This window comes from Miniopterus schreibersii (assembly GCF_964146895.1).
Source record: "Miniopterus schreibersii genome assembly, chromosome: X".
In the NCBI taxonomy this organism is placed as follows: Eukaryota; Metazoa; Chordata; class Mammalia; order Chiroptera; family Miniopteridae; genus Miniopterus; species Miniopterus schreibersii.
In genome coordinates, this window is record NC_138104.1 from 13624055 (window position 1) to 13645328 (window position 21274).

General features: G+C 40.4%; 1 protein-coding gene across 1 annotated transcript in view; it reads left to right on the top strand.

The window, feature by feature from the left end:
* TENM1 (teneurin transmembrane protein 1) overlaps positions 1–21274 on the top strand; it is a 711536-nt gene that overhangs the window by 596055 nt on the left and 94207 nt on the right. Inside the window, exons 22-25 of the mRNA XM_081125839.1 lie at positions 109–252; positions 7526–7775; positions 15897–15917; positions 19116–19348. Coding sequence (XP_080981965.1) covers positions 109–252; positions 7526–7775; positions 15897–15917; positions 19116–19348 — 648 coding nt within the window. The remainder of the gene's footprint in view (positions 1–108; positions 253–7525; positions 7776–15896; positions 15918–19115; positions 19349–21274) is intronic.

Sequence of the window (21274 nt, forward strand, 5' to 3'; positions counted from 1 at the left end):
CCCAAGTCAAAATTCAGTAGCAAATGCAACATCCACAGAGTGATTAACAGGAAAAATGAAAGAAATTTTTTCAGTTTTTCTAATATGTTATTAACTCTTTGTTTGCAGTGTCTGTGGGATATGAATATGAAATCTGCCCTGACTTTATTCTCTGGGAGAAAAGGACAGTCGTCTTACAAGGTTTTGAGATGGATGCTTCTAACCTAGGAGGCTGGTCATTAAATAAGCATCATATTTTCAATCCTCAAAGTGGTAAGCAGCTTTTAAAATATTGCTTAATACTGTTTTCCTAATGCCATACACACACACACACACATATGCATATGTAATACATATTCAGTGCAGAAAATTTGGTAAATTACAAGGGGGAAATTACCTGTAAGTTCATCACCTGGAGATGGACCACATTAGTTTATTTCCTTTCAGATACAATAATCTGATTTCCAATTACTGCTAGCACAGTGAGACCTCTTCATCACAGTTACATGAAACTGGGTTTTACTATCGTTATTGCTCTATCCCAAGTGATTAACAAGTTTATCTGACATTGTAACCGACTTCTGAAAAGTAGAATAATAATTGGCAGATTTCATCTAATCTGAGATGCCGTCAATTATAAGTGCACCATTATTTTATGGAAACTGCTGCTATGACATGCTGGTTGTAAGATGCATACTTATTTCAGAGATGTTTACATGTGAAGCAAAATGTGTACCTGAGAATTAAGTAGTCACATATATAATAGTTTCAAAGGCTTTTGTGAACTCTGTCCCATTTTGAACACAGCAGCCCTGCAAAGTCACATTAACCGCATTTGAAAGGTCAAGAGTCTGAGACTTAGATGGGTCATGTGACTTTCCCCAACGTTGCAGTCAGTCCGTGGCTAGAGTCATGTGCTCTCTCTCCTATACTGTAGCTGTTTATCTACACAAATGTCAGTATATCCAGTAAGAAGCTAGGAATAAAGGGACAGCAATGGGTAAAGAAAGAGAAGAGGTAGGAGGGAAACAGTACTGTCCTGGACTTCACAGCTTTAAGGCTCCTTAACTCCTGGACTTAGGAAAAGAGGAAAAAGCAATGAGAACAACAGTCTCTCATTTTCAGTATTTACCTTCTTTGAACCATATTTCCTGCTGTCACTTTCTCCTAGTTTGTAATATCAACATTAAATAAATCAGAAGGGACCGAGGGTGGCCCTTCCACCCAGGTGTCTCTCACACAAACTGATTTTGCTATCCTGGTCATAAATGCTTCACCCCAGTTCCTCCACCTTCATTTGTATCTTACTGGGAAACCAGTCATTGTTGTTTCCGGCCAGCTTTCATTTGAACATCTGCTGGTAAGTTTTCACTGGGAAATCACATTCCTTTTCATCCAAAGGGGCAGATTCTGAGCAGCCTTCAGTAGAACATGTACTCTGGGTCATTTGTCCAAGATCGGGGTGCAAATGTATTGAGGCAGCTACACTCTTGCATTTGGCCATCCTTGTATCCATCTTGCCTTTATGGATCAGCTGGCTAACGTCCAGTTATCTTATAAGGTCATGAATTGACTGAGGCTAAGAGATTCATTTAATAATCAAACCTATGTTCTTACTTCGTTTCCACCATAGTTGGATCAGCCAAGCCAAACAGCCACCACGTAGGCTGGGAAATTTGGGTTGGCAAAGCTAACCAGGTTCGCTCCAACTGTAGAATGAAACCACCCACCACAGTCCCAATGTGGGATCTTGAAGGTGAAGGAGTCCATTGCTGTGTGCTCCCGCTGTACCTCCTTCCCCCTTTTCAAGGAAGATTCTAAATTCTATTTCAATTTGTTTATTTTTTGTAAGAGCAAAGACTCAGGCACAGATATAAAATGTCAACTTCTTTTTCGTTGTCAAAAGGAGAATCACAGTTTTAAAAGTACAAAAACGAAAGGGCAGATGCCACTTCTTAAATTATTAGATTTTTTTGTTTTGATTTGAAAGAGTTTGACATTTTAAGCAGCCCTTTCTTTCCCACTCACTTTTATTGGCTTGTATGGATTGTCTCCTTCAAATGCCTGTCATTGACATTAAACACAAAATGGGAAATGACCTCAATGGAGCCAGCCCCCAGCTGTGTGCTCCCAGTCCTCTGTCCTCTTACCATTTGCTTCATGCGGGCTTAGACATTCAGAACAGAGGGGAGCCATTCAGAAAGTTGGCTTTGGGCTCCTCCTCCCATTTTCACAAATGTATTCTCCACACTTCTTATTCACCAATAATTAGTTTTTAGGCACAGGTACCAATTTACTTCTGAGAATCTTTTTAACAGATTTATTGAAGTATAATTTAGACACCATAAACTTCACCCATTTTAGGCGTACACTCCAGTGACTTTTAGTAAATCATGAAGTTGTACATTCATCACAACCCAGTTTCAGAATATTTTTATCACCCCAAAAAGATCCCTGTGCTCACGACCCAGCCTCACTAAATCTGCTTCCTATCTCTTTCTGAGAATTTTTAAATTTTTTTATGATTTTATTGATTTCAGAGAGAGGAAGGGAGAGGGAGAGAGAGAGAGAAACATCAATGATGAGAGATTCATTGATCAGCTGCCTCCTGCATGCCCCTGACTGGGGATGGAGCCCACAACCCAGGCCTGTGCCCTGACCGGGAATCGAACCGCGACCTCCTGGATCCTAGGTCAGTGCTCAACCACTGAGCCACACTGACCCGGCTCTTTCTGAGAATTTTATTCTGAGAAAGAAACTTTACTTTGGAGAGTTTTTTTAAAGGATCATTTGTTCATTTTATCATCTCATTTGTAGGCACATTTTATTTCTAACCAAAAACTGGTCACACTTGCCAGGAACAGATCTGAAGCCAGCTCTGCCATTGCCTTTCAGCCTGACCTCCCTTGGGATGTTTTCAAAGTCTAAATCCCACCCACAAGGACAGTTTTAAAAGCAGGGATGATAAGTGTGAGTGAGGGAGCAGCTTTGGGAAGACCAATTTAGAAAGCAATGCTCTTTCCCCCTCAGGTCAGACAGTCTTTTCTGACTGATTAAGGCAAGAGCGTCCTCTCTTCAAATTACCTCACTCCACTTCTTTCTGGAAAAAAATGTGACTCTTTAGGCACCCTGCTTTTTTGATCTGAGACAGATAGCAGATTAGAAACAAGAATCTAGCTTCCCCCAGTTTCCTCTCACTGGTTAAAAAGACACCTGTAATTAGATTGGATGTCTGCTGCCATTCAATTCTTCAGTTTTGCTTTGGCTCCTCAATCATTATGCAGTGAGTAGTTCCTAGTAGGCAGTGTTTTCAGACCATTTGTCATTTCACTTGCAGCAATTATATTTACCTGACAATTAACCACTGGTTGTGGAGAACTATTTCCAAATATTGTGCCTGATACATATATATATATATATATATATATATATATATATATATAAAGAGATGGTTCCTACTTTCACTGAGATAAATACCAGGAACTTGTGTTTTTAAATATTATTCCTTCAAAATACATCTTCTCAGTGATTACAGAGATTGCATATTCATTCCTTTTAAGATAAATCAGTTCTTTAAAATTGTGTGAAATAAAAATGTGTACATGAATCCATCTATTACAGAGCTGAGCTATTTGTTGTAGTCTATCTTTACATCAAACATATCCCCTAATGTTTCCTGCAATTGAGTGTTAAAATTATTCCAGAGAACAATCCAGAGTGCTAATTGGGTCTTGTCATCTCTCTGAAATAGATGAAGGATTTTCTTTAACTTGGCCTCCAAGATAGGCCACCAGTGTGTCAACAAATGGTTTTACTGGGAGAGGAAGTAAATTTCCATTGATCACACTGGCATATCTCCCAGTTTGTGTTTATATCCTCTCAGTCAAGTCCTAAGAGAAATATGTATTGTGTCCCTTGTTGTTCATAAGTCTGAAAAATGGTTCCTTCTTTGAAATCAGTGTAAAGCACCACCCACTGGCTTCCAGGGGGAATTTTTATTTCAAACTTATTCATAAGCTTCAAAAGAAGTTCTGAGCAAGGTAGCAAGAGGATATGAGTAGTGTGTTTAAAAGTATGCTTCACTTATTACATAACAGAGTTTGCTTTTGGGGGCAGAGAAAAGAGAAACTTAGGAGAGAAAATGAGCAGTTGGCTCCATCCAGTGGGGTTTCTTTGTTGACCACAAACAAGACACCGAATCCTTAGCAGAAAGTCGGCCTTCCTGTGAATAATGCGTGTTGTCCTGGGATCATTTGATTCTGTTTCCAAAACGAGCACGTATGGCAGAATAAACTGGAAGGGAGGCAGCCGTAATTGATCAAGATTTCCAGGAACATAAACCAAATATTTTCAAAGCAACCTTTTGCAGAAGAATTGGTGTTAAATCATTGTTGCTAGATGGTATGCCTTGGTTCTATGTAATGGAAGGTTAAACAGATTCTCAAAACAACAAAAACACCCTTCAAAATGATCTATTTTTCCAGGGCAGTGCAAAAGGGGTTTGCCCATTTTTGTTTTGATTGCTTCAGCTTTAAACAGGAATGGTAATTTCAGTACACGGGCACTTTAGTACCTTGCATGAAAGCAAGACATCAATTGTTGAGATGTAATCAGAAAGTACATTGCCTTATGTTTTATTTCCTTTAATCATTCTTCTGCTTTGATGGAGTACTGGGCTTTCTAATAGAAAAGGGGAGGTTTAGAATTGCAGGCTTAGAAGAATGCTTTAAAATAGCCATCTTTCGTTTTTAAATTGCCAGGAGCCTGGTAATAACATGTCATTTTGAAGGTAATTGTTAACTATACCGTTACAGTGATATAAAAAAAAAAAAAAAGGAGATCTACCTGGGAAAATAGATGTTAATAGCAAATCTGATATTTCCAAGGCAATAATTGGAAATATTTTTGAGTGATATATCCTATAGTGCATGGCTGAAATACTGGCACGCTAAACGATTGGTTTCTTCACTTACTAGAGCACATATCACAGTCTCATTGGTAGGATATCCAGTTAGTGATCATCAGGAGATTTCTTTTCACTGATGTTGTACAGTGAATGAGAACTGTCTTTCCAGTTCTCATTCACTTCCTCCCAATTCATTTAAATTACAGTATCGATCACACTGCAGTTACGTGTTTTGGGGAAATGAGATTCAGTCCTATTAATCTTAATTAATTAACTATTCTAAATCTTGAGAAAATTTTTTTACTGCCTAATAAAGTTATCAATAAAATTAATAAAGTCATGATCTTCACGATATCTCATAGTTCTGCAATAAAAGACCAATTTGTTGGGGCATAAACTCATAACTGCTCCTGCAGGTCATATGTTGAAAAAGATAGCCAGGAATCACTTTGGGAGGGAAAGTAAAGGTACTTAGCTATGAAATCCAAAGGCTCTATGACGTATGGGATTTCCGTTTTCTGGAAGGCCCCTTCCAGGCACATATTTGGTGCCATGGTGTTGTGCGTGTTTTACCCCTTACTTATTTTTACCAACAATGTTTCTATTTCAGAGAGATCAGTAGTTTTCATTGTAGGACTGTGGGACCAAATGTTGGAAGAAAACTGAGGAAGACATTTTAGGAAATGTTTAGGGAGAGTTACAGGCAGTCCGAGGAGATAGATAGCAGCGGTCATGGGAGAAAAAATAAGACTGTACAAGATGAGTGCATTCATTCATTTGCTGTCAGTTACTTCAGTCTGACCCACTGGTATGCCTCTCACAGTGTGGATGCTTTACCTGCCCTGGCTCTTTCTGAGCCTATCTGAGCAATTTATTTAGCACAGCAGCATCTGCTCCTTGGATTATCTGCCCAGGCTTAATAGGTTTGTAAAATCACTGGGATTTGGACAAGGAGACTACGAGAGACTCAAAGCCTCTTGTCAGCATTTGCTGAGCACTTCTAATGACTTGGCCACAGGCATTGGCACTAAAGTGCAGAAAGGAGTAAGACAGGGTGTCTGCCTTCAAGGAGCTCACGCTCTCATGGGGAAGACAGAGCAGTAATGAAAAAGGAATCCTGCAGTGTGGTAAGTGTAAGGCTAGAGCTGTGCAAAGCAAACGTGGGCGCACACGGGAGGGAGCAGCTAATTCCGCCTGGACGGGACACTGGGGGAGAACCGGCCTGAGCTCTGAAGGATAGGTAAGCGTTGCCCAAGCAGACAAGACAAGGAGGGCATTTGGAATAGAGGGAATGGCACGTACAAAAGCGGAGAGGCATGGGACTAGGTGAGAATAATTGCAGAGTCCACTGTAGCTAAAACTCAGCATACAAATGAGACGGCGATGAGAGGAGAGGCTGAACAAGCTGACAAGGGCCGAATCACGGAGGGCTTTGCATGCCTTAATAATAAGGCATGTGCCCTTGATCCTAGAGAGGATATGGAGCTATTGAACGGTTTTAAGCCACAGGCTGAAATAACCTCTGCGGCAGGTGTGTAGAAGGTGGTTTGGAGATAGGCGTACATGGAGACCAGGAGACCAAGACGTGAAGGAAAACTGAACTAAAGCACAGTGCTACGGATCGAGATGACAAAACTGGTTCAACATATTTCAAGAGATGAACCCAAAGGGGAGAGGTTAATGATTAGGATTAGAAAGTGAGGAAAACAAGAGCCACGGTGATGCCCACATTTCCAACTTAGGTAAACACACACATGGTGATACCACTTACAAGATGATTAGGGAACACAAGTGGAAGAGCAGGGTTTGGTAAGGGGTGCAAAAACTGATGAGCTTTGTCTTAAACTTGTTGAGTTTGAGGCACCTGTGGGGATCCAAGTGAAATGATACACTGTAGTAGGCAATTGCACATCAGGTGAGAACTCTGGGCAGGAGAAAATGTCAGCATGTAGAGATGGGTGTTAAAGCTGTGGGGATGGATGAGATTGCCAAAAGAGAGATTGCACAGGATCTTCCAGCATTTTCCTAGGTCAGTATCTCTATCCCATGCACCGATGATAGTGAGATACGGTCCAAAAGAGTGGAAAATTCAAGTCCCTTTCTTGTATCTTTCAAGTGCATTCTAGTGGTGTGATTTCCCTTCACAGAAGTAGATTACCTCCCTGATTGTTTTGCTAAGGTTAATATTAAAATTGACTGAGACTCCCTTTTCAGGAACCAGTTGATAGTGAGGGTAATTTGAAGTCAGGCATCTGTGTGCCTGGCATCAGGAGACAATCAGCCAGGGCTGAAAACTAAGCCACAGGTGGTTGGCAGAGCCCACAGCGAGTAGGACACCACTGCAAGTCGGTCATCAAATTCTTTATGGAGGCAGTTAGAGTCAGCATTAAAGGGACTAGGCGTGTTAACCCATTTCACAGATGCGCAAACTGAGGCAAAGCATTATGGTACCATTTGCGGTGGCTCTACAGTTAAACAAAACCAAGGGCGGCGTGTTGCATTCTCAAGTTCTTTTGTGCCAGTGCCGAAGCTCCTTCTTGCTTTGAACAATGAGAAAAAGATGAAAATGTTGCCGAGGAGATTACGTGGTAATTGTTTTTGTTTTATTCTCCCTCTTTTTTTTTTCTTTCTTGGATCTAGGAATCATACATAAAGGGAACGGAGAAAATATGTTTATTTCCCAGCAGCCCCCTGTCATAGCGACCCTGATGGGTAACGGGCACCAACGGAGCGTAGCCTGCACCAACTGCAATGGCCCAGCCCACAACAACAAGCTCTTTGCTCCCGTTGCCTTAGCTGCTGGCCCTGATGGCAGTGTGTATGTTGGCGACTTCAATTTCGTAAGGCGAATATCTCCCTCGGGAAACTCTGTTAGTATTTTGGAATTAAGGTAAGTCTCTTCTAATCTTCACGCTTAGCGGATAAAGGGGAAGCAAGGATGAGATAACACGAAGAGACAAGGCATTGCCAGGAGGAGCAGAACATGCAGTCGCCCGTGTTGTAGCACTGAACTAAGATGCAGGAATTAGGGGCGAAGGACATAGGTCAGCATGCCCGCTCCTCCGACTCCAAGGACACTTTGAGCACTGCTTTGACGAACCGGGAAGTGTTGACATCCCTGTGTGTGTGGCTTTTGTTGCGTGCCAATGTGGCCATCACTGACATGGGTCTCAATACTTCCAGGTGCTCAGGTAAGTCACCCAACCCCTCTGGCCACCACAGAGACTGATCGAAAGTATCTATTCCATTCTAGCACATAGAGGTGTTGCCAGATCCAAACTTACTAAGCTCTTCAGGGCCAATCTTTTGAAGTGGTCACTTCATATTAAGAAAATGGAAGTCTGTGTTTGCGTGGCATAATAAAGAAAGAAGAGTGAGTTTTTTACCCTAAAAAGCTCTATCCCACTGGGGGGAAAAAATGATTAAAGCAGTCATCTTAAAAAAAAAAAAAAAGGGGCAGTCATCCTTAGACTTTCTTACCCTGTTCTAGGAATCTTCTTGAGAGTACAAAGTATTTTGATACACCTTGAAAGGAATTCATACCTTTTGGTATTTAATATTCTGAAGTTACACAAAGATGACAACTAAGTAAACCATGGTTTAATCAGCTTTATTTATCCCTTTTGGGGCTGTAAGACACAAATATATACCCTCTGGAGTCCTAGAAAAGGAAAAAACCTACCTCCATCCCAACAGAGATAGACAGACCTGTTTCCTCTCCCATGGGTAAATTGGTAGAGCCTTCCTTCTAGTTGGTTGTGGCAGCTTTAACTTTGACAAATGCCTTTAGAACAATAGGCTTAAAGTTTTTCTAGGTCCCGGAAGATTTTGATGCTATAATATATTTTGATCCTATAAAGCAGTGCATAAAACAATTGTTGCCTCAGACATTACCTCATTGACTGGAAAAATAGTAACTGGGGGAACAGAGACACTGATGGAGCGACTTGTACATACAGAGCGCCATCAAGGCTAGTCAAGACACATGAAAAGTCTTGGGTCATTTTCATTCAACACTTACAAGCATGGAAACTTGACTACATATGGACACACCTCGAAATTTTCAATATTCTTATGCTTGCTTTGGAATCTACTTCCCTTTTCTCAGACTGAGTTAGTCCTTCACACCTGGCAAGGGAAATCTTCTAGTCCCATGCCCCCATCTAGTTTTCACATTAATTCACTCCAGTTTTAATACATTCCTTAATTATAATTGCAAACGCTGTCATAGAGAAGAAAGCTGTTAAATCCCTTGGCTAATAAAAAAAATAGACTGTAAAATTAAGATTTTATAAAGATAAAGCTCATCTAGAGAATCTAGAGAAGTACTAATTCATACCACCCTGCCCTAATCAAATGTTCGCATACCTCAGGATGTCACACCTCACAGGGACTTGTCACTTCCAGCAGTATATCTCTTTGGGCAACTACTTACTGGAAAGTCAATGAAGAAGGCCAAGATGGTTGTATGCCTGGATTTGGAAATGATTTATACAACATTCTCGATTGTTTTCAAAGTGCTAAGGATGTTCTGTCTACGTGATGCCAAACGTGGATGGAACATCTGAAAATTTCTAGTCATGCAAATAAGGGCTGTCAGGTAGATAGAGATCTGGTCTTGCTGAGCTTATATATGGAACCCTATAAAGCTAATCTTATATAGCCAACTTCTCAAATAAAAAACCCTTAGGATTACCTATAAAAACAAAGTATTACTATAAAGAAAGCCCCGCTAAGTTTAGTCCTTTTTATTGTAATTTAAATGCAAATTTACCTAAGGTGGAGCAATTGTCATTCATTGATGAGATTCTCCTTGGTCAGGGATCCTAAACAGTTCACAAATTTGCATTTTTGTCCAGAGCACCTTATGACCTTCAACACAAAGTCATTTGAAGAATAAAATAGAATAACTTGGACCCTAATTTCAAAGTGATTTTTTCAGTATAAAGAAAAATTAGTTTCTGACAGTGTGAAGTATTGGCCAATCCCTTTATTTAGTCTCACACCACAACACTGTTTTCTCTCATTGTCACAGCTCTTCAAACACATAGGCGTGCACACACCATGAGCTCACACTTAGTGTGAGTCCCCCTAGCTGACTCTTCTGAGCTAACATCCTCTAGATCAGCTCTTCTTAACATTTTTTTTTAAATTCTCAGACCCCTTTGAGAATCTACAGGGGTGGGCAAAAGTAGGCTTACAGTTGTTCATATGGAAAAATATATAACACAGAGTAAGTAATAATACAGGAACAAGCTCTGTGTTTTGTGTACTTACAACTGTAAACCTACTTTTGTTCACCCTGTATTGAAGACTATGTTTGGGCCCCTTCCCCATAAAAAAAAACAGATTCACACAAAATTATACATGTAATTTCAGGGGGTCACATATTTTCCCTCTCCCTGCATCCTCTCCCCCCCCCCCCAGCGACCTATCCCCATGGATGAAGCCCTTTCATAGACCCCTAGGTAAGATTCTGTGCATTACCTTCTAGGAGAAAAAATAGTTCTCTCTTCTCTACTCCATTACTCCTGTGATTGGCCATGAGAGAAATGAACTGATTGAATAGGCATCATCATTTTGACCTAATTGACAGGCAACTCCTTAACTGTGTGACTGTAGTCAAAACTATCAAACCACTTTATGTCAGCAAACATTATCTGTCATGTTTACTCAGAAACTAATAGAGTTCTTATTAGATTCAGTTTTTTTGCAGTATCTGTCCTGATCAGTAGCCTATACTGTGTACATTGCATCTTTCACATGTAATTGGTGAGTTTCTACATTTGCTTTATAACTTTTCCAGATTTAAACTTCCTAGAGAGAAATAAGTTATAAAATAAGGCTTTGCTATCTTAAGAACCATAATGTTTATTGAATTCTGTATGTAGATAGAAACTTCATTCTGTACCCGTTTTTTTTTAAATCAGTTAATTGCCCCCTCACGTGCATATAATTCATTTTACTTGCTTGACTCATCTGTTTCCTTAGAAACACAGCTAATATAGTCATTATGTTATTTGATGCATTTAAAACTGTGACTAGAAGAGCAATATTGTCAATAGGTTATTACAGAAAGGGACAGAGAACATTCTGTCTTCACTCTCTGTCAGGTTATTCATTATATAACTTAACCACCCTGCTCTCTACTTCCCTATCTAGAAAATTGACTTCAAGTTAATATTTTAGCATCCTCTCACATATTTTATACATTTCTCTTTTTTAAGAGCCACAGATGTGTAGTTCTCAGCCCAAAGTTTGATGACGTTTTGGAAGGACATAAGGCCTGCTCCTACTGCATGTCCTTCTAGATTAGCTTCTCTTCCATCCTCGGTTCCGTAGTGGTCCCCATTGAACAATTCCAGATGATCCTTGACATTTCAAAGATTGGAAGACTATAGATTTTTTTTCCTAACTCAGCTCTGCTGACCTAAACTGTCCCAAATTGAGTTTCTTTCATCTGATCTCAAAAATAATTTCATTTTCATTGGTTGCCAATCATTTATTTCATCTAGCTGGTCCTCCACCTGGTTGAAGCTAGGGGAAAGTCAGTTATGGCATTATCATTAGTAGTAATGTGCCAAGAGCAACAATATTATTTCTTGTTATTTAAGTACAAGTACCCTTTGCCTGTTCACTGCAGATTTCATCCACATGTACACATCTTAGTGCTTCCTTCCGGACATTGACATAAGATAATAAAAAAAGGAGAGCTTATAATACCATGCAATTAAACCTAAAAGAGTATCAAAAATACATTCTCTGAAGATTTTTTTTAAAAATAGTCATTTCTAGTTTAAGTCTAGACATCTCTAGCAATTTGCTTCTCCTGTTAAGGTTTTATACACACACACACACACACACACACACACACGTGCGCACGAGCGCAAGCGCGTATGCACATTCCTGTAACACAAAGGGAACATCACAGATTTGTGAGCTTAGTGTTACAAAATGTCCATAGTTGTATCTGGTGCAACATAGTGCCCGCTGCATCTCTGACAGAATCACCTCTACTTCAATCTCTTTCAATAACAAGAAACTTAAATACCTCTCTAGACAGCACATTGCATCTTTGGAGTGCTCTGTTAGAAAATGGTTCCTTCTACTGAACCAAAATCTGCCTTCATGGAACATCCACTCAGTAGTGGCAAATGTTAACATCTGAAGCAGCCCAGGAGCCATGTCCCTCTTTACCTGATAAACTTCCACAAGTGTGAAAACAGATATCACAGGTTCCTGAGCTTTCTTCTTCATCAGTCTAAATATCCCCAAGTCCTTCAATTATTTCTCATCGATTATGACTTTATTTCTTTTTTCCTTTGATTATGGCCTTCAGGCCACTTTTCGGTTTTCTACAACTAACAGTGATAATTATATAAGTAAAAATAGGAGACATCTATCAAATACTCTGCAAGAGTTCAAATATGAATACCCGTCTTGCTCTCCCCAAATCTTCTCATTTCAAAAATCTATTAAAAAACCTATTAAGCATGACTAGAAATGATTTATTCTTTATAAAAACTTCATGCTGTTATTGTTCAAGATGCTGTTAATCTCCAGATATTTATCGTGTCCTTCCCTTTAAAATGAAAGAAAGAAGAAAATAAGAGCCTGGCAAATGCTTCTAGGTACCTTGAGTAACTTGGTCCTGAAAAATGTCAGTGTAACATGAAAATTGCTCTTGAGTTTACTGTTTCCTTTACAGTGACTGGTTGATATTTACTACACTGTTCTCAGGGCTCAACTCCTGTCGTTGACTGGGGGTTAAGTAGAAGTGGAATAGCACCCACTTGGGGGCAGTTAGCATGCTGAGGGGCCATAGACCTTATGGAGCGCTCTGCTGAAGGAATAAATGGAACCCCAACTTCGAGAGCTCTGATAGTATCTGAGAAATGACCTAGGATCATCCTCTTGTCAGCAGCACTGGAGCTACAAAGAGAGAACCATGACATGTAAATGAACTAGGTGGTTACCTCCCCAGTGCGATCTCATGTCTTAGCAGTGGCATTCAAAGGTTCCCTCCACCTTACACAAAAACATCTTCTGGCCTTGCACAGTGCCCCAATTTCTACTCTAAGAAATGTGTTTGAGCTGAGACATTTCATCACTAAGAGTTCTCACTGCGAGAACCTCTGTTAGAATGACCCACCAAGCTAAACTCCTCGGTAGTCCCAGGGCATGGATTCCTTTGTCAGATTGATTTTTCAAAGGAACTGCTAGCTGAAAGCAGGGCCCTAAAACACAAGACAGGTAAGTTGTGATAAGGGCAAGGGACAGAACTGGAGCATGAGGGGAGAAGGGTCTTAGATAAGCATTGCTGGCTTTGGCAGTGCTGAGAAGTCAGTGAACGGCAAGAGTGAGAACTTGGTCTTCAGAGGAAGAATACTGTGGAAAGATGAGCAGAGAGGAAAGTCCGTTCTTTGACATCACATGTTTCTGGCTAAGTATTAAGGAAAGAAACTGTGAACAGCATGAAGAGCAAGTAAAGTGTTACAGCTGCCACAGAGCAGACCAGGCAAACCCTCAGGATGTCAGGTCACTAGACAGCAACTTCCGAGTCTCTCTTTCTCCATTCCCCGTGTCACAAAAATATGAGAAGAGTAGGTCGAACATCATGCTAAGTGAAAGAAGCCAGACACAAAAGGATATGTATTCTATGATTCCATTTATATGAACTATCCAGAATGGGCAGATCCAGAGAGACAGAAAGCAGATTAGTGGTTGTCTGGGGCTGAGGGAGGTGGGGAATGGGGAGTCATAGTTAATGGGTACAGTTTCTTCCAGAGATGGATGAAAATATTGTGGAATTGGATGATGGCAATGGTTGCGCCATTCTATGAATGTACTAGAAACTACTGAATTGTATTTTTTAGAAGGGTAAATTTTATGGTGTGTGAATTATAGCTCAATCAGATGTTTTAATTAAAAAAGGAAGATATAGTCCCTTTAACCATACAGACCCTGAGCAAAATCAAAGATCAACTTCAGGATCCTACCGTCAGGAGCACTCCTTGCTCTAAAAGGATTTGCAGGTCCACTCCTTTCTCCTCCTAACCCATGGCAAGCTCCAAGTCAGTCAGTTGCCAGGCGGCACTGCCACCGATGGGCCGAGGCCCTTGTGAAGAGCTCACACAGTGGCACCTCAGCATGCAGTCAGTTGCTAGCTAGAGAGCAGACTGACTTTGGTAGTGGCTCAATCCTAAATCCTTAACTAAAAGTAATTCTGAGACAGAACAAGGTCACACACTGGAAATAAATTCCGTCATTTTCACTTCCTCCCTCTGAGATGTTAATGAGAGAAGCTGCTCTGCATAATATGGGACATCTTTCCAAATTCAGAGTGACATTATTGGCAGGATCAGAAGCAGCTGCAGGAGAGTCAAGCCATCACTCTCCCTTCTCCTTGCCATCACGTAAGAATTTCAAAACCCTGTGTAGCCACCGGAATGGTTCTGCACCATGAACATCTGTTGCGGGTGAAATCGTATTTTAATAAGGTCCTTCTAGTACTTTCACAATTCAGCTTCCTTCAAGAGGATCAACCATGTAACAGTGATTAGAGCCAGCCTCCAGCAGACTCAGCCTGCAATATAGAGGCCACAAAAACAAGCAAGTGTCCAGAGACAAAGAAACTCAAAAAGGTTCAAATGCCTGAGGCCAGCTTTCTAATCAGAGCTCCCCTTTCTTACCTTTTGACCTCTTGTGTGAGCCCACAAGGTACCTACCCTTTTGAGGCAGGCCAGGGAAATGGAAAACTCGGTGGATCGTGACCTGTGGCCTAACCAGTAAAATCCCAGGAATATTGTCTCTGAAGAGCGTTGACTCAGTAGTAGCAGATGGCTTCAAATGAAATCATGTTGTGTCTTTTCTCTTTTCCTGACATTCCAAAGAATAAGAACATTTTCTAGTTTAGATAAAAAGATTTGTTGTCTTCATGGGATTTTTTTTCCCAAATGACATAAAGGGCTGGGTTTAAAAGGATTTAAAAATTAACATGACTGTATTTCACAGATGATTATAGCCTTTTAATTCTAGGCAGATTTGACCCAAAGTCAGGCTTGTCAGACTGTACTCCTGTGTGAGAAGCCTCATAGCAGGTCCCAGAGTAAAAGACCCCAGGCCATGCCCTGCGCCTAATGGCTTACAGATCAGGTCCCCCAACATTTCCTGCTTCTTTCGACCTGACAGTCCTGTTTCTCCCACTGCAGTTGCCCCCTTGGAGTGTGGATAGCTGGAAGACACAAAGCCCTAGCAGTTGATGTACATGATGTTTTATTGAAGCTCTTTTGATGCCAGGGACATTCTGTTATGGTCCAAGAGAAAGCCTTTATACTTGAAATTTGTTAAGTTTTTTTTTAATATTGCTGAGTAATATACTAATGTGCACAAAAGATGTCCTTATCTTATCTCTGAGATCACGTAAGTGTCTTAGGATTGGTTTGGGATACCTGTTGGCACTCAAGACTCGGTAATAAAATGGGGATTTTGCATTTTGATAAGGTGGCTTTCAAAGCAGAGTGTAAAATGCTCAGGCCCTTTGCAGTGGCTACTTCCTCAAACTCCGGCCCAGTGGGTTTTAAACCTTACTCAGTGTCAGAGTCACTAGCTGAGTTTGTTAAAAATAAAATGCCCAGGTTCCCCTCCCACCTCAAGGTTCTGATTCAGTATGACCGGGAGAGCCCCAGGAAACTGCACGTATGGCAAGAGCCCGAGTGATTCTGATAAAAATGGTCCAGAGAGGGGTTTTTGAAAAAACTGCCCAAGAGCTTTGCCCACCCACCAAACAGGCTGCTCAATCACCTTGATACCATCTTAAGAGGAGAAGCGAGGAGGGATTGGGTCCGCTCTGGCTTGCACATCTGACTAAATGGTCCCTGTGGAGTCTCTCTGACAGCCACAAGCTGAGTTAGGAATAGGTGTGTCTGGTGAGATTTGGCTTGTTTCGAATGATACTGATGCATCTCTGTTTGCTTTTACTTGCTACTCGTGGATACCTTGTGCACCCTAGAAACAGAGATACCAGACATAGGTAAGCAAATCACACGGGCAGCTGCCAAATGCCCCTTCTTGCTTAAGAGGTCACTTGCTAATAATGTGCTAACAGGGAAATTTTACTTCTTAAAGTCAAAAGAATAATGTGAAAGTGAACTTGCAAGTTACAACTCAGGTAAGTGTCTTCCAAAAGAAGAGAACTCCGTTAAATGGGAATTTGCTGGAAGATCAGAATGCACCAGAAAGAACACAAGAAAAATGGAAGCTGGCAGTTCAGTACTTTAGGGGAAAGCAAGGCCTTACGTCTCTTCATGTTTTCCTTAGGTGGTATCACAGCTGAGACCGTAAGTTCAAATGGCTTCAATGTTTTTAGGTTGCAGGTAGAGAGAGAGAATGCAGCAGGCTTCCTAGATCCAGAAACATAGTCGATGAGAATATTAAGAGACAGTGACTACAATGACCTGCTTGAATAAGATGTTTCCTTTTTTCTTTTATGTGTCCTCATGGTTTTTAGTTCTTCCCACCAAAAAAGAAATAATTGGAAAGCTTTAAACTGACCATTTACCGACAATGGCACAAAGCTCTGAAATTAATCATAATGAGTATTCCTGTTCAATTTGTTTATGCATTACACTTGTCAAAACCGTTCTAAATTACCTGAAATTACCAAGGAGAAAATTGAATTTGTTCGCTTCCGAATGCCAATTGTCATCACAATGGCACCGATAGGATTTTTAATTTGGATTCGGTTTGGGAAGATGCCACTTCCTAAATGCCAGTGCACACGCTCAGCCTTGTTACTTTGGCATAACTAATTTCTTAAGCAAATTAGGTTGGTTGTCAAATTGCTTACTGGTAAAGTGTTGCACAGTATTAATTAGAAGCATTAATTGCCCATTTTACAATCTAGGTGATTTTTAAGTAGCATGAGTGAAGTGATTTTTGCTAAGTTGAAGGGTGTTACCCGAATATAAAACTAACCAGAAGGTGACAGTAGGTCTAACAAGAAAGTTATAAAAGAAATCTTCACATACTCCAAACTGCAATATGCATTTAGACACGAGGGATTAGAACAGATTGGAATTTAGGGTTTTTTTCTTTCTCAGGTATGGCATGTTTTCAGAAAGTAGAAAGAAACCAATCTCAGAAGAGCTGAAGTACGCTTGGGAAATGGCATGAAATAGCAAGAAATTGCATATCGGTGCAGGAGACCTTCCTGACTGCTGGCTGTCAGGAAAATAACATTAATCAGATTGGAATCTGGTTTGTTGGGCTATTCCATTTTCTAAAGGCCAGTGCACAAAGTTTAAGAGCAGCCTCGCTGAGCAAAACAGGACATGCTGCTCAGTTAGAAGAAGGCAAGAGCACACTGATATTGTTTTCTCCTTGCCACCTTCAGAACAAAAATATTCTGAAGGTATTTCGTACTCTCAGTCACATATGATCTAATCTACTTGTAGTGCGGGCACAGGCTTGTTAGTGACCCTGGGCAAGCCCTCTGTGTGTCTGGGTTTCCCAGCTGAGATCTGAGGAGCATGCCAATTCTAACTTCCCTCACAGGCGCATCGGGGGTGTTCAATAATAAATGAATGGAACACATTCCAAAGTGCTTTTGCACAAATACCATTTCTCTTGGAGAAACAGCCCATGGACTTGTCCTAAACAAAACCTGATTCACCTGGCTTAGGTGAGACTTCCATAAACGGGCTACCGAAGTATTGAAGGTTGTTTCAACGAAGGGCTGTGACCCCTTCTTTATTCTAGCAAGATATAAGGGCACTGGAGAAATGTCATTCTGAAGGTGAAAATTCAACCAAATATGTAGACACTTTTACTCAAAGCCCTATTTAAGCAGTCTTTGCTACAGAGATGCTTTGTCTGGTATGACTGCCAAATCAATACTGGAGTCTGTTGGGGCCCTTTACAGTGTATTTACAGCATCTGTCATGGTGGTTCCAGGGTTGAAGATGTCCCTGGAATCTACCGGATTCTCTTATTTGATGAAGGTAAGTAGAAAAAAATCAAGTATTCCAACTGGATCTGATTTTTTTCCTATTAAAACTAAACTCGGTCTCCAATCAGTATTTGCCAGCCTTTGCTATCCTTCACGTATATAAATATGCTTAGAGGGCAGACACAATTACAAGTAGAGTCAGGAACAGGCCAGTCCTTAAGGATATCTTAATTATTCTGATGACCTCTCCCCTCCATTTTGCTTGGCAAGTAGCCAAGGCCTGAACTCTTTCATGTCTTAGTTTCGTGTCCTTCAGTTCAGTTTAGTTCAGCACTTACTGAACATTGACCCTGTCAGACATTCTGTTGACACTGAGGATAGAGAGATGAACGTGGTTCCTGCCTGCAAAGAGCTCACAGTGTGTTTGCAGAGAGAGATGTGAAAATAACAGTGCTTAAAGCCCAGCATGCAGATCTCGGTTTCTAATACCATTCTCTGATAAAAGGAACCAGGGGTCCTTAGACTCATTCAAGTAGTGGGGCAGGGATTATATAAGATGAGCCTGGAGCATCTCGTAGTTCCAGAAAGTAAGTATGTACTCAAAAAATAAAAATAAAAACACACCCCACATTGATGGGGGTATGTCAGAGGGGCACACAACCCGATAGAAGTTCTGCTCCCAGAGGCTAAAGCTGAAACAATTTGAGCAACAAAATAAAGTATCATTGAATTTCAATGCGAAGTATAAAACAAATATCTATGAGTCCATAGTGCTATAAATGGCTGAATTCATACATAAATGAAAGAGAAGAGATAAAGCTTTCATGCAGAAGAATTCCAGATTTGGGGCTTGGATAATGTCAATAGTACAAGAACTTGAGGAGGCAGGAAAAGAGAATAATTTAATGTTTGGGATTTGTTGAGTTTGAGGTGACGGAGACATCCAGACAGTTATCTGGTGGGTATTTAGAGAACTGTATGAACGGTATGTATGGGACAGATGACCCCCTGGGACACACTGTCTCCTGCTGCTTCCTCTATGGGCAATGGATGGTACTGAAATATCAGTGTCACTACAGGTTAGCAGTACACAGTGAATTTTTTTATACCCAGACCCATTACTAGAAAAACAAAGACGTATCCATCTTCTCAGTACATAAGAAGGAAGGTACTTGAATTCTTTTGTCTGTTACGAGAATATTCCATTTGTGACGAAAGGCAGACCCCAGCGGTGCATACTGAACAAATGGTTTTGAATAACTTGACTTTTCTCTTCCTTAGCACAAGTCCTGCTCACAAATACTATCTGGCTATGGACCCTATGTCTGAATCACTTTATCTATCAGACACCAATACTCGAAAAGTCTACAAGTTGAAATCTCTTGTGGAAACAAAAGATCTGTCCAAGAATTTTGAGGTGGTGGCTGGAACCGGTGATCAGTGCCTTCCCTTTGACCAGAGTCACTGTGGAGATGGCGGGAGAGCATCGGAAGCTTCACTGAACAGCCCTCGAGGTAAAAAAAAAAAAAAAAAATCATTTGGTCATCTAAATATTTCATGTGACTTCTCCGAATCTTAAGACTGTGTTGCCATGCTATAGTCTATCTTAACATGCCGTCTGACAACATCATCTCTGAAGCCTAGCCCAGAAGACAGGCAGTCAGGACTAGATTTTAGGCAAAATGCTTTACTATAGGCATAACTGTTATTAAAATATTGACATGCTACTTTTCTAGTTGATAATTATTGTCCAGAGCCCTCTGAGTGCCTCCCTGACACCCCAACCTCTCTCCAAAGATTACTTCCTGGAAACTCCCAACAGTCCAACAACTAAATGGTTCATTCCCAGCTGGCAGAGAGCCTCAGGAATGGAGACTTCTTCTACCACTGTTAACATTTAAATATGTTGAGTATGTTGAATATCTCGCAGACTCTAGACATTTCTGGCTTTTGCTTAACAACCAGCCTTTAATGAACCTTTCCTCCATTAATTTATCTAAATCATTCTTGAAGCTATTTATATTTTCAACTTATATCAGCCGTAGGATAACAAATTCCAATTCTTTTTGCCTTCTGTGCGAGCTTGGCCTTTCTTCTTTGTCCTAAATGTGCTTCTCAGTCTTTAAGGGCCAACATTCAGTTCTATTGCCTGGGATTTGTGAATAAACCTGTGTTCTTCCAATGAGCTCCATGATTTTATAGACTTGGGTCATACTCCCATCTTACTCCATAAGCTGAAGGATTAACTTTTAAGTCTGTCATCATATATCATCCACTCTATTTCCTGAATTATTTAATCACTCTTCTCTATTCGTTCTCCAAGATGGTGTGTGTGTGCAATTTTATTTTAGTTGTTTTTATGAAGTATTCATTTTAGTGGGTTTTAAGAAGCCAATGTGGTCTTTTTTTAACTATTACACAATTAGAACACAATTGTTGCACATGAAAAAAAGAGAATGCAAAATATTTTTAAATAAAGTCACCCCTAATCCTACCACATAGAGAAAACAACTGTTAACATTTTAGTGTATATCTATCTAGGCTTTTTTCTTTGCCTATCATATATTTTGTTCTCTACTAATGGAATCATATTATAGAATGCTGTTCTAAAATCTGCTTTTCACACTTAATTTATTATGAACATCTTTCCATGCCAAAAAGACATAGTGAGGTCAATGTGTTTAATTTGTTAGATGATCACTTATTATTTCAAATATTAAGAGGTTACTCTTTAGCCATTTGACATTTGCCATATGGGGATTAAATTCCAATCACAATCAAAGTTTAAAGCTTTCGCTCTCTTCAAGGCCATATTCAAGTTCTATCTGTGTCTTTCATAAAAGCCCCTCTGGCTAATCACAGCCAATTAAATGCAAATTTCTTTAGCAGTATCTACACTACCCAATTAACACTTGATTATATTTTCCCTTCTTTTACTTTGCAGTTCTTTCATGAATGGGAGGGTTTTTATTACTGAAGTAAGCTGCTGGAGATGAGAAACTGCATCTAATACTTCTTTTGAATCTTCCCCCCCTCCCCAGCAATATCTTGCTCAGTGTGGGATGCACTACACATGTGTTTTGTGTAATTGAGCAGTTAGGTAACTTTTACCTACACTAAGTATTCCTAAGAAGAATTTCACTGGTGCTTAAAGAGGATAAACTTTGTTCCCTAAGGGAACATAGGTCCCCCAAGTATCACGTTCAAGTGTTTTGAAACGTTGTGGGGGGGTTTTTTTCTTCACTGGTGCCAGCTCTCCTGCCTTACACAGAGTAGGTCCACAATAAATATTTGAAGATTGAATGCAGAACTCAGGGGCAACATATAATCAGCTCATCTTTCAGGGAAATACATCAGGCTGGGTCCTACCTTCACACCGGCTTAAAACTCTTATGAGTATTTTAAGGTTTTCCGCAGAAGAAACAGGGAGGAATCTAGCT